General features: G+C 30.6%; 2 protein-coding genes across 2 annotated transcripts; both read right to left on the bottom strand.

The window, feature by feature from the left end:
* Positions 1-1611: 1611 nt before the first annotated feature.
* Positions 1612-7180, bottom strand: LOC146913385 (triacylglycerol lipase 2-like). Its single transcript, XM_085716554.1, has 9 exons — positions 6962-7180; positions 6393-6512; positions 5305-5445; positions 3621-3734; positions 3389-3532; positions 2783-2823; positions 2515-2594; positions 2292-2387; positions 1612-2094 (listed from the first exon to the last, which is right to left on the bottom strand). Exons 1-9 carry the CDS (start codon positions 7145-7147, stop codon positions 1769-1771), a joined length of 1248 nt encoding a protein of 415 aa, XP_085572680.1. The 5' UTR covers positions 7148-7180; the 3' UTR covers positions 1612-1768.
* A 1993-nt stretch (positions 7181-9173) lies between these two features.
* On the bottom strand, positions 9174-12919 carry LOC146913384 (triacylglycerol lipase 2-like). Its single transcript, XM_085716553.1, has 9 exons — positions 12709-12919; positions 12024-12143; positions 11562-11702; positions 11205-11318; positions 10974-11117; positions 10443-10486; positions 10252-10331; positions 10034-10129; positions 9174-9805 (listed from the first exon to the last, which is right to left on the bottom strand). Exons 1-9 carry the CDS (start codon positions 12892-12894, stop codon positions 9480-9482), a joined length of 1251 nt encoding a protein of 416 aa, XP_085572679.1. The 5' UTR covers positions 12895-12919; the 3' UTR covers positions 9174-9479.
* Positions 12920-13511: the final 592 nt, after the last annotated feature.

Below are 13511 nucleotides of genomic sequence, written 5' to 3'. Positions count from 1 at the left end.
TATTCCTATTTTTTTGGCACACACTTTATCTTTCCAATAAATCTAATATGTTATATTTCTCTCGTAACACCATTTGTTTTTTTTAAAGATCGTAACAAACGTTAGTTACTGTCTTTTTCTCCAACAAATTCTTTTTTTTTTTTTTGCACACTCTCTCTCTCTCTCATTCTCTCTCTCATAACAAACAATTGTCAATTTTCTAAATATTTTGCACATCTCTTTAATTAGTTTAAGTCAATATAAAAATTATTTCAACTTCACATTAATCAAAAGTTAAGAAAAAAACTAATTTTCCTCTAATTCCTTTAATCAAATTAAGGCTTCAACTATGGCTTCAACCAATGCTAGATCCACATTGGATGACATAGATTTGACTGCTGAGATTACTCCTTTACCATTGTTATAGGTAACAAAATTTTGTTTAAATATGAAGATAACAAGATACCAATTATGTTTAAAAAAAACAAACTTTAGTTTTCCAAATATATAACATTAATTAGTTTTATTGAAAATGATAAGGGTAGACAAACAAATAAAAAGATACGAGTAATGGACAAATGGTATAATTGATAAATCGTACCCTTATATTACCAAAATGATAGTTAAATAGAAACGAGAAATTTACCCTTAAACGACACTTAAAAAGAAACGGAGGGAGTATATAATAAATAATTATAAAAATTTGATATTTTGAAAATATTAATCGAGACAAATCAAACATCTTACATGCTAACATTTGTATTTATATACCAGTTAAAAAATATGGTCAAAGTAAGCTATGTGAATAATGCACATCGTAAAATTACAACATGTATTTTGAAACGGAGGGAGTATTATTTTTATCATTATCAAGTATTTAAAATTAAATACCGCAATTTAAACACTACTAATGTGTGTTTTATTTTATGTGGGACCCCACTCTCTATTTTTTTAATTCACATCACACTAACTCAAAGTCTTATAACTTGGTGTTTAATCTTCCAATCCCTTCCAACTTCACATCAATGTTCCAACAATACCCCAGTTGAATTTAAAAAATGGTTTCAATAATAACGTTAAAACGTTTTTATAAGATTGCTAATGAACAAAGGTGTCTCCTACAACTTGAACCTTTGCATATCAGATACTATTCTGATTTAACAAGAGTTGCTTACAGTATTGACCTTTATCTCAAACATAGAACCCGTAGACAAACCTTTTCCTAAGTGTTCATTTTTTTTTTGGGTGAAGAAGACTTAAGTTTTCATTTCATAAGCACTTGTCGAAGGAACACATAATTAAATTAACCTTAATTCGATATTGCATTATATAGGTAGAAGGCGGGGTTCGAACCTCAGACCCATTTAATTTAGTGGTGAATTTCTAATCACTTGATTAATTGGGAAAAAAATGCCAAACATATTTTGCAATATGAGAAGGACCGCCAAAATCTGCTTACTTATCAGCCATTGATGTTCTTTTGGGATGAAAATCAGATTATGCGTTATAATTATGAATGCTGAAAACTTTTCTGGTTGAAACAATTCTTGATTAGACTTTGCTTACCTCTTGATCGAACTCCAAATTATTAAAGTCCTTTTTTCCTAAAACCCGAGGGTTAACACGCAAAAAAACTAAAAGCTATTAACGTCGTCATTGGACTGCATAATGTACATTGAGCTTAGTGATAGCAAGCTACATTCCTATATCCTACAATTCAGTAACACTTTCTAAGATGCAATTAGGGTTAGGGTAAATGGGTGACTTAAGCACCCTAATTATTCAAATATCACCATTGACGCTTAAAAAACGCTGTAACATTATTGTACACCAAGTCATTGGCATTCACACCAAACATGTAGTCAGCATGAGCATAGTTATCAATGAATTGAACACTAAGCTTGTCTGCATCATGGTTCTGAAAGTGTTCATTAAGTAATCTCTTAACATCAGCAACATCGGAAAGCGCGTCACTACCGCCATAGCTCATGAAAATTGGTACATTTTTAGGAATGTTTGAGAAGTTGTAGATCGGAGGTGTTAGTCGTCCATAATGCCAGAAGTTTAAGTGTGGCAACACAAAGTCAAATTTTGTCAAGACACTGCTTCGAACATCTGCATAAATTTATAGCATAAGCTTATTATTAAGTATTAAATCAAATTGAATCGATATACCTAACTTCGAGCCCTAAATGAAACAATATTTTTTCTGTCTTTGTTTACTTCACGATCGAATTTCAGATTATCAAAGACACTTTCGAGGATCAAGAAAAATAAAACATGATTGAAGTGGCTAGATGTGAAAATCTTACTTTGAGCTAAATGAAACATGTTCCTTACTGATGTTGGTTGTGGTTCAACCTTCACAAATTGATTAAAAGCTGAAGGGGCTAAGCAACAATTTTCACCTAAAATAGGACAATTGAAAGAAAAAAAAAATTAATGATATATGTAGTCAAAATTTTATAGAATTTTTATTTATGTGAAAATGTGTCAATTATAATTTAAATTTTGACTAGGGGAAAAAATTTAGACCTGTTAGTGCAGTAAACAAGTCATTGCAGTTTACTCCAGGATGTGCACAAATACCATTGATGAAGTCAACAATAGGTAATCTAAGAAAATAATTGTTGAAGATCATTAAATTATGTATAATATATATATATATATATATATATATATATATATACACACACACACACACACACACACTAATATATTTTTTATTATAATAATATACTAATGGATTTAAAATATGAGGGGGAAGCTTCTTATAATAAAATTGTAAGTTATATGCTCTTACGCTTTGACATCAAATTCAGAAATTCCCAAAAGAGTATAGCCCTGTTTGGCAAAACAAAAGAATTAAAACAAATAAGATTTTATAATAATTTAATAATAATGGAAATAGATTTGTTGCAGGTTAGTAATCTCAAATGTTTATCAAGATTGAATGGTTAAATTTTGAGTTTTAGTTTTGCTTAAGTCATTATGTGAGCCGTTCGATCCCTATCCAATAATTATCTAAGTCGTTGGTCAAGATCAAAAGGATGAAATTTTCAGTTTTATGATTTGCTAAAGTCACCATGTAAGCCATCTGATCATTATCCAATGGCTATGATGGATGCACTGCACTCGTGATCTCATTTGTTAATCAAGACCAAATGGTTGAAATTTCAAAATTTTGATTTGTGAAAGTCACTATATCTGATCTCATCTAACGACTAAGATAGTCTGACTACAACGACAGCAAGAAATTACGACCGCAAAAAATCCAAATCCATGAATAATGTCTGATCTCTATCTAACGACTAAGATAGTCCGACTACAAAGACGTTAAGAAATTACGACCGAAAGGAATCCAAGTTCAAGAATAATAAGAGTTAGTGTTATTGATTAGGTTATATACCTCAGAGAGTAAGGATCTTGCAGCAACTTGTCCAAGTATAGTTGTCATTTGGCTCAAATATGCAATAGGACTCAACAATGCTACTGATTTAACCTGATTTACCCATTTACCCTCTGCCAAGGATGCCAAAGCTGTCAAAGTCCCCTGCCAAGCATAGTCTTAAAGTTTAGTATTATAAATTTTTTGATTACATTGATATTATATTATAAATGTTATTTATGTGATACAGTACCATAGAATGGCCAACATAATGTATCTTCTGTCCTCTTGTTTGCTTGGATACAAAATCAAAAATTGCAGGCATTTCATATGTAACCAATTCATCCCAAGACCATTCCCAATATTTCTGCCAATGTTTACATAGAAAAATGTTAGTTCAGTTTGATAAAATAAATGAAGACCTTATTTAGAAAAAATTATAAGAGTAAATAATCAAATCAATCATTAAAAATATAACATTTTGTAACAATCCCTTAATAATAGAATTTATACTAAAAATGTTCTTGAATGACATTTTGTGCTTTAGGTTTCTCTAAATACTTCACATGAGAACTAATTTCATGACTATAATTGTAACGTGGATGCGTCTTTCTCTCAAATGCTTAACAAAGTCGGTCTTGGTATGTGTATTCGGGATGATGAGAGTTGTTTTGTTTTGGCTAAAGCAAAGTGGCTATCTCCATTACTCGATGTTGACTTAAGGGAGACACACTGACTATCGTCCGCTCTTTGGTGGGTACATGATCTTCAGCTGACTAATGTGGATTTTGAGATGGACTCAAAGGTGTGGTAAAATAGGTGCATCAGATTTTGGATCAATTATAAATGATTGCCAACGTTTGCTTTCTTATGATTTAACAACATGATACAGAAGGGTTTTCTTAGTAGTATTTTATTATTTCAGCCTAATTTTCTAGAACTTTATATTTTGTTTTCAGTTTGTTATTTTTGCCTCATTAGGGATTGTTATTTCCATATTTAAACTTAACAGTTGTAGCCTAAGAGGATAACATTTATTCAATTCAATAATATTTCAGAGAGTTTTTCTTAATTTCTGGTGGATTCCGGAACCCTATTTTCACAAGTTTGTTCCTTGCAAACTTGTTCTTTGTCAATCTAGGTTTAGCACTTGCTAGCCTACGATTCTGACTGCGTCACAACCTCTGATGTCAGGTTCATTTGGAGACAAGTCAATGAAGTTACTCATAGTTTAGCTAGGGGTAGCTCTCCATGTCATTCTAGTTTCCATATTTGCATTCGAATTTCATCATTATCTCTACTCTTAGGGCCCGTTTGATGGTCAGGATAGGATAGAGGCAGGATATGATATAAAGCTGGATAGAGATAGGATATGATAAGGACATGATAAACATTAATCCTATCATGTGTTTGATGCGCACATGATAACAAACATGATATCATTATAATTAAATGAAAAAATTGCTCATTAATTAAATATTATAAAAATGGAATGTTATTAATTATAATAGAAAATACATGCTATCATTATTTTAAAAATGACAATATTTTAAAAATGGCAGAATATCAGGATAATAAATAAGGAATGATCTTCTAATCCCATCAGGATAATTTCTAACCCAGCCTATACTCAGGATATAAATTACAAAGGAAAGTCAGGATAGGATAGGAAAATGGTTTATTTTATCCTATCCCTTTGGTGCATCAAACATTAGATTTAAGCAGGATATGATTAATGTATCATATCCTGTCTCCCTATCCTGACCATCAAACGCACCCTTATTTTAAATAAAACGAATAAGTTTTCTCTTGTAATATAAAGAACTAATTTCATGAATATATAAAACCCCATGCAAGAACTTTAATGTATATAACTAGACAAATTTGATTATATACTCAAATTAAACATCATTTTATTTAGGAATAGAGAAACAAACCTTGTTAGAGGGGTCTAAGGAAGTATGTTTGCGACTAAATTTGGTTCCTCTTGTATTAGGAATCCACACATCAAAGCCATTATCAGCAAGAATCATAGGCAGGTTTTGCTTTGGACTGTTCAGAAACCATGTTGCTCCATCCTGCACACAACAAAGACTCAAAATATAGCATAGTAGCAAATACAATCATATATTCCTTAATTTGCATCAATAATATAACATAATTGATCTTAGATATTGTAAAGAATAAATGTTATAAATTTTGATAGTATGATTTTTTTAATTTAGAAAGAAAACTAAAACACGTAAATTATGAAATAAAATATACAAGTTTTTTATGCTCTTTTATTAATTTGAACGACATATACATTAAATTAAAGTTAAATTTATAAATAAAAATCTATTCCTTAAAAAAATAAATTTTTTATAATTGCTGAAAAATCTTAGCAATCAGAATTCAAGATTTTAGTCCCGTGAACTAGCTCAGTTGGCATGGACAATGCATAATATATGCTGTAGGAGTCAGGGTTCGAACCCTACCCACCCCACTTATTCACCTTAGAAGTGAATTTCTAACCGTTAGGCTACTTAAAAAAAAAATTTCAAGATTAATGGAATAAATTTAAACAATATATAACAAAAATAAAAAGTATAATAATAAAAATTAAATCAAGTTAATTGTTATAATGTTGCTATAATCCATTTCCCAAATTTTTTTGTTAACCCCCTTGTTCGTTTTTTTTTAGCAACCCCCTTGTTCTTAGGAGAAGGGACCTAGTAATTCGGCATCCCCAATTTTTTTTTTTTTATAAATGTTGCTATAGAGTAAAATTGAGAAACTCTCAAATTTAAGAAACTATAGTTAATTTCTAATGAATGTATTTAACCCTTCTAATTAATAACAATCAAGTTTAGAAAGTAAGTTTCATTCAATGAAACGTAAAGGATATTAAAGGGTGGTGGATCTTCTCTTCTTCTAGTTTATTTCATAAGCAAAAACACCATTGATACAAAACTTGATTTTTAATTTTGGAAAATGAAAATACTAACTGAAAATGATATATAAATGATGGATTGTTATCACTCACCACAGCAACTCCATGTTGTACTATCACTGGCTCCTTCTTCTTAGTCACATTGCTCCTAACCTCAGATCGACCTTCTGGAATCCTTTGAATGCTAAGAATGTATCCATCTTTGGTTATAACCTGAAAATATTGCATATTAATGCATAAATGAATACTTGACTGCGTACAAAAATATTATCACAACAAAAACTAAAACCTTTTAGTTTTTTTTTTGACGACTAAAACCTTCAAAGAAAAGAAATTCAATGACAAAAGTATATATTGGTAACTAATTTAAATTTAGAACCTTTAATTCAAATCATTATAATGATAATTTAATCGATATTCTTCCTGGTGTTCGTCATGTTTTAGTGATTTTATATTGAGAAATGGCACATAGCGCGAAATACATTGCTATGAAAGAAAAAAGAACCAATTGTGATTTGTGATAAAGTAAAATAATAAAACTAAATTAAGAGAAAAATGTCCTAACCACAACCAAAGGCAACAATTTGATTCATGCAATTTTGTGTAAAGACATAAATTATGACATGATCACTAGAAAAAATAGAATCAAAGACGGAAATTACTTCATGCTCTTCACATTTGTAGCCATGGATAGCGACTGAAGAAAAACATAAACCTTCTACCGAAGATTTATCGTTTTTCTTACCGGAAAAAACATGACTCGAAGCCTGGGCTTGATGATTACAAGTTGCGAAAACAATGACACCAAAGGTCAAAGCAACAATGTTCATCAAGCCCAAGAGAGTCATATATTATTGGTATTATCTATCAAAATGGAAGATGTGAGATTGATGAGGAGGGACATTCTCTTTATATAGGTGAAGAAAGTTGATGTAAAACTGAAAAAGTTGAAAGTTGGAAATGAAAAGAAAACTTAATTGAATGTTTTTTCGTCTATCTTTAATTTGACATTATCTTTAATTTGCTTAGTTAGTTAACTAAAAATTCAAAGGCTTGTAATTTTTTTAATTTGTTTTATTTTTAGAATTTTGCTACATTAAGAACTTGATCAGTTTGTATTATATAGTCAAGAGTTTCCTATTTTTAGCAATGCATGGATGACAACAAATATCTGCTCAAGGGTTTCAACATTTCTTAATATATACTTCCTCCGATCACACTATTATAAACGAAAAATATTTTTTAGGTTCATTAAATAAATGATGCAGTTGATATGTATTATAGGCCGCATACATCACTCATTCAATGAATTTCGCGCTATGAGTTCGTCATATTTAGTGATTTTATCATGATTGATTTTTGGGGTTAGTCGTTACAGACGCTTTGTGAAAAGAAATGAGACAAGGAATGAAGAAAAATTCATGACCATCCGCGGCCAAACTCGCGACGCGCACTATGAGCTGCGCGTCACGAAATTTGAAGGAAATTAAGAAGTGAACTGTCTCGCCACAACTCGCTTCAAGCAGTGCCAACACGCATCACATAATGTTCGTTCCAAAAAGGTTGGAAAACACGCGCCTATAAATATAGGAGCCCTAGGTCAGCTGAAAAGGATAATCTTACGACCAAACAAAGGTAGAAATGTGATTTTGAAAGATTAGGAGCAACCGAGCCAAAGAATTATCAACCAGTTATTCTTTACTTATGTTTAGAAAGTATTAGTAGCTAATTTTCTAGGATAGGTAATGAAGGAGAAACTTCTTTGTAATTGTTTAATCATGTAACTTTTAATATCTTTTGAATACATTTGATTGTTTTGATTTTATTCGGTTTAACATATTGTTAATGTTTTTTATACGCTTACATATGTTTATGAATTCATATATGTCTCAATGACTACTAACCCTAGCTTTGGGGCTTGACCTAATTCAACCATTCAATCTCTAATAGCTTTAGAAATATTCTATTAATGCTTTGCGACAATAATTTGGCGTTCATTCAAACCTCCAATGGTTATGGACTCAAGTAAGACATAAGAGTGTCGTAACTAGTAGAGTGTTAGTGACCAGGACATTGACCTAACTATTTTGTTCAAATATCGTAAAATCAGGCCATCTAGGCAACTGTATTCACAATATCTAGTTACCAAATAATTTAAAGAAGGAAATTTGATATGACGTAGTCATTTTTACTTATTTTCTTAAGTTCAGACAATCAATTCATTGCCCAGTTCAACCCCCAATCTTTACATATCTTAACCATTATCATAGTAGTCAAGTTGAGCTTTGACACGTGGATACAAACTTATAAATTTTACCACTTAACCACGATTTAGTACACTTGGTAATTTGTTCATCACATCCCATTTAAGAGCTATTGGGTAAAGTTTAAAATTTATCTTTTCAATACAAAACTTCTACTTTAATTCATATTTTTTAGCTGTTTGACTTGTGTCATTGAAACACAAGTTTGCATGACCCATTATTTTTTACGCAAAATTAGAATGGTTAAGACATCATTATGATTTTTTTGACATCCCAATAATCATTTGCGACAATTTGGGAAAAACAATTTCATAACCATATAATAATTTGTTTCGGAAAAAATATTATTAAAATAACCTATTATATAAACTTATTCAGACAGCTTTAACATCTCAAAGCTACTTTGTTTACTGTAAATCAAAATTTGGTATAACACGTTTACAATTGTTTTTCTCTCTGTTTTCATTTTCATTATTTTTTATTTTTGTCAACTTCTCCCTTTCTGGTTTATTTTTAACGAAATTAACTATTTTTCTTAGTGGAAGTGATTTAATTAAAAATTAAAAATCTCATAAATTTTGGGATGGTAATGTTTAGCAAGCAGAAGAAATAAGCCAATTTTGAACCACATGTTGTATTATAAGATATAAGATAGTTAATGCAAATATAATACACCCTTTGATCACTTTCCCTAAAAAATACACCCTTTAATCACTAATATAAGCAAATAAAAAAAATACTTTTTAGGTGCTTTAATCATTTTTACAAATGCACCTGAATTTGCATACTCTATTTACAAAACTTTACATAGAGCTTAGTGATAACAAAGCCACTCACTTTCCTATACCCTACAATTTTGTAACACTATACAAGATGCCATTAGGGCAAATGTACAAGCACCCTAATTATTCAACTATCACCATTGACGTTTAAAAAAGGAGGTAACATTTTTGTACACTTTCTCATTGGCATTTGCACCCATCATGTAGTCAGCATGAGCATAGTTATCAATGAATTGAACACTAAGCTTGTCTGCATCATGGTTCTGAAAGTGTTCATTAAGTAATCTCTTAACATCGGCAACATCGGAAAGCGCATCGCGACCTCCATAGCTCATGAAAATTGGTACATTTTTAGGAATTTTTGAGAGGTTGTAGATTGGAGGTGTTAGTTGTCCATAATGCAACATGTTTGAGCCTAGCCTCTCAAAGTCAAATTTCGCCAAGACACCGCTTCGAACGGCTGCATAAATTTATAACATATGGTTATTATTAAGTATTAAATTTGAATGAATCAAAACCTATCTCGACTGAAACGACCTTTAGTCCAACTTTATATACCCTACGGCCAAATTTTGGATTATCAAGAACTCTTTCCCAGATAATCGGAGATTGGAGGGTTAACAAAAATAAACATAGTTGAACGAATTGCAACATTAACCAATGAAGTGACTAAATGCGAAAATCTTACTCTGAGCTAAATGAAACATGTTCCTTGTTGATGAAGATTGTGGTGCAACCTTGATGAATTGATGAAAAGCTGAAGAAGTTACGCAACAATTTTCACCTAAAATAGGACAATTGAAAAAAATCATTAATTATATATTTAGTCAAAATTTTAGAGAAATTTATTTATTGAAAAATGGGTCTATTGAAATTTAAATTTTGACTAAGGGGAAATTTTTATACCTGTTATTGCAGTAAATATATTATCGCAGGTTACTTCAGGTTTTGAACAAACACCCTTGAAGAAATTAAGAACACGTATGCTAACAAAAATAATTGTTTTGAGAGAATTAAATTATGTATAATATATATATACTAATCTATTTTTTATTATGATATTATACTAATGAATTATGTAAGTTCTATGTTCTTACTTATTATTGAGACTAAATTCGTCAATTCCCAAAAGAGTAAGACCCTGTTTGGCAAAACAAAACAATTAGTCTGAATTAGGAATCTGTGACTACTATATAAGATTTTATACTTTTAACAACATAAATAACAAATTCAATGCGATAAATGATCTCGACCATCTATCAAGATCAAATGGTTAAATTAAGTTTTAAATTTGTTAAAGTCACAATGTGAGTGGATCGAGCAACTAAGATAGATTCATCCTGATCAATGAACTCAATCATTGGTCATGATCAAATGGGCGAAATTTCGAGTTTTCAATTTGCTAAAGTCACGATGTGAGTCGTTCGATCTTTATCCAATCACTAATTATGGATACTCTTCAGTCAGTGATCTTAGTCCTTGGTCAAGATCAATTGATTGAAATTTCAAAATTTTGAGAAAGTCACGGTATGATCGGTCTGATCTCTATCCAACGACTAAGATAAACTGACCGTAAAAAATTACGACACCTATGAACAAGAGTTAGTTCTATTGATTAGGTTATCTACCTCGCCTAGTAAGGATCTTGCACCAACTTGTCCAAGTAAAGTTGTCACTTTGCTCAAATATGCAATAGGACTCAACAATGCTACTGATTTAACTTGATTTACCCATTTGCCCTCCGACAAGGATGCCAAAGCTACCAAAGTACCCTGCCAAACATAGTCTTAAAGTTCAATATTATAAAATGTTGACTACATTAATATTATATTATAAATCTTATTTATGTGATAAATTACCAAAGAATGACCAATATAATTTATCTTCTGTCCTCCTGTTTGATTGGAGACAAAGTTAAAAATAGCAGGCATTTCATTAGCAACCAATTCATCCCAAGACCAATTCCAGTATTCCTGCCAATGTTTGCATAGAAAAATGTTAATTTAGTTTGTTAAAATAAATCAAGCCATTATTTAGAAAAATTATTAGAATAAATAATCAAATCAATCTACAAAATTTAACATTTTTTTGATAGTCCCAGAATAATAAAATTATACTAAATTGAAATGTCTCTAAACAATACATCTAAAAACTTTAATGTAATTTCAATTATTCAAATAAAGCATCAAAGATTTTTTCTAAGGAAAAATACAAACCTTGGTAGAGGGGTCTAGGGAAGTGTGTTTGCGGCTATATTTGGTTCCTCTTGTATTAGTAACCCACACATCAAAGCCATTATCAGCAAGAATCATAGGCAGGTTTTGCTCTGGACTGTTCAAAAACCATGTTGCTCCATCCTGCTCACAAGCAAGTCTTAAAATATTCAACTAGAGTATAATAATGTAGAATCAAGTTCCCTAATTTGCATCAATAATATACATAATTTATATTGTTCAAACCATGGTGGCCCCTGCATATATTAGGGAGTGTGAACATAAATGATGGGTGATCCGATAGCGGAAACCTGATAACAGGTGACCCAAATCGCGGTTAGGTCTAACACAACCTCACAAAACTGGCTTGTGAGCCGTGACCATCTCCACTTATAAACACATTCAGGTCATATTTTATATGATGTAGGGTTCTTTAACTAAAATTGATGCATTGCTTTCACTTACCACCAAAACTCCATGTTGTACTATCACCGGCTCCTTCTTCTTAGTCACATTACTCTTAACCTCAGATCGACCTTCTGGAATCCTTTGAATGCTAAGAATGTATCCATCTTTGGTTGTAACCTAAAAATTATTGCATATTAATGCATAACTGAAATATTTAACTATGTACAAAAATATTATCAACAACAAAAACCTTTTCATATTTAGAAAAGCTCATATCATGAATGATATGTATATTGGTAACTAGTTAAAATTTAAATCCTTTAATTCAAAACCTTTATGATAATTTAATCAATATTTTTCAGGGCATTCCTAAACTTTTAGTGGTTTTATATTAGGTTCTTCAAAAAAAAAAGTGGTTTTATATTAGGGAAATGCTACATAGCGCGAAATACATTGCTACGAAGGAAAAATGAACCAATCATAATAAGGTAAAAAGTAAAATAAATCATAAGATAAACGTCTTAACCACAATCAAGAGGCAACATTTTGATCCTTTAATTTTGTATAATGATGAAAATTATGATATGATCACTAGAAAAAATATATAACAAGCAACAAAAATTAAAGATGAAAATTTATATTTTTGTCGCCGATAATTCATTTTGTTCTAATAAAGTATGTAATTCAAAACCATTGGAAATTATTCATGTTAATTTTTTTTGAATATGTTTGGAATTCTTACTTCAAGTTCTTGGCATTTGTAGCCATGGATAGTGACCCAAGAAGCACATAAACCGTTTCCCGGAGATATTTTGCTTTCCTTACCGGCAAAGGCACGACTCGAAGCCTGAGCTTGATGATTACAAGTTGCTAAAACGAAGATACAAAGTGTCAAAGCAGCAATGTTCATGAATCCTGGGAAAGCCATATCTTTTGTGTATTGTTTGTGAGCATGGAAAATATCAGATTGAGAAGGAACATTCTCTTTATATAGCTGATGAAAGTTGAGGTGAATCTGAAAAAGTTGAAACTTGGCATAGAATAGAAAGCTTTTTTTTTGGTATCACATAAAATAGAAAACCTAATTGAACGTTTTTTTTGTCTATCTTTAATTTGATATTGTCTTTAAATTTCTTAGTTAGTTTACTAAAATTTCAAAGGCTTGAACATTTTGTAATCTGTTTTATTTTTAGATTTGTTCTACATTAAAACATGATCAATTTGTATTTATGGTCAAGAGTTACCTTCTTTTTAACACCAAAAAAAAAAAAAAAAGAGTTACCTTCTTTTAGCAAACGCATGGATGACTGCAAGCATCTGCTCAAGGGTTTCAAACTTTTAAAATTACCAAGTTAAAATTAACAATTTGTTAAAACAGCTTATAAAAAACAATTTGATAGTTAAAATTAACAAGCATGTAATTGAAAGGCTTCAATTGTTTTAAAAATGGTGACTTCCTAAAATTAAATACTTGTTGATTTTTTACATCTTTACGAAAATAAAGTCAAATACAAATTACTATAAACAATGAACTGAATATATTTT

Source organism: Medicago sativa, chromosome 6 (assembly GCF_051527215.1).
Source record: "Medicago sativa cultivar Bolivia chromosome 6, Bolivia_mono, whole genome shotgun sequence".
NCBI classification, from domain to species: domain Eukaryota; kingdom Viridiplantae; phylum Streptophyta; class Magnoliopsida; order Fabales; family Fabaceae; genus Medicago; species Medicago sativa.
This window is presented reverse-complemented; position numbering and strand designations above follow the sequence as displayed.

What these genes read in the sequence shown, in the direction of transcription:
- LOC146913385 (XM_085716554.1), bottom strand. Translation starts at nt 7,147, where the DNA reads ATGACTCTCTTGGGCTTGATGAACATTGTTGCTTTGACCTTTGGTGTC. An exon ending in CTTGTTTACTGCACTAACAG is followed by an intron (nt 2,388 to 2,514) that starts GTCTAAATTTTT and finishes GTCCTATTTTAG; the next exon opens with GTGAAAATTGTTGCTTAGCC. An exon ending in CATGTTTCATTTAGCTCAAA is followed by an intron (nt 2,095 to 2,291) that starts GTAAGATTTTCA and finishes AAATTTATGCAG; the next exon opens with ATGTTCGAAGCAGTGTCTTG.
- LOC146913384 (XM_085716553.1), bottom strand. Translation starts at nt 12,894, where the DNA reads ATGGCTTTCCCAGGATTCATGAACATTGCTGCTTTGACACTTTGTATC. An exon ending in ATTATATTGGTCATTCTTTG is followed by an intron (nt 11,118 to 11,204) that starts GTAATTTATCAC and finishes TATGTTTGGCAG; the next exon opens with GGTACTTTGGTAGCTTTGGC. An exon ending in TATATTTACTGCAATAACAG is followed by an intron (nt 10,130 to 10,251) that starts GTATAAAAATTT and finishes GTCCTATTTTAG; the next exon opens with GTGAAAATTGTTGCGTAACT.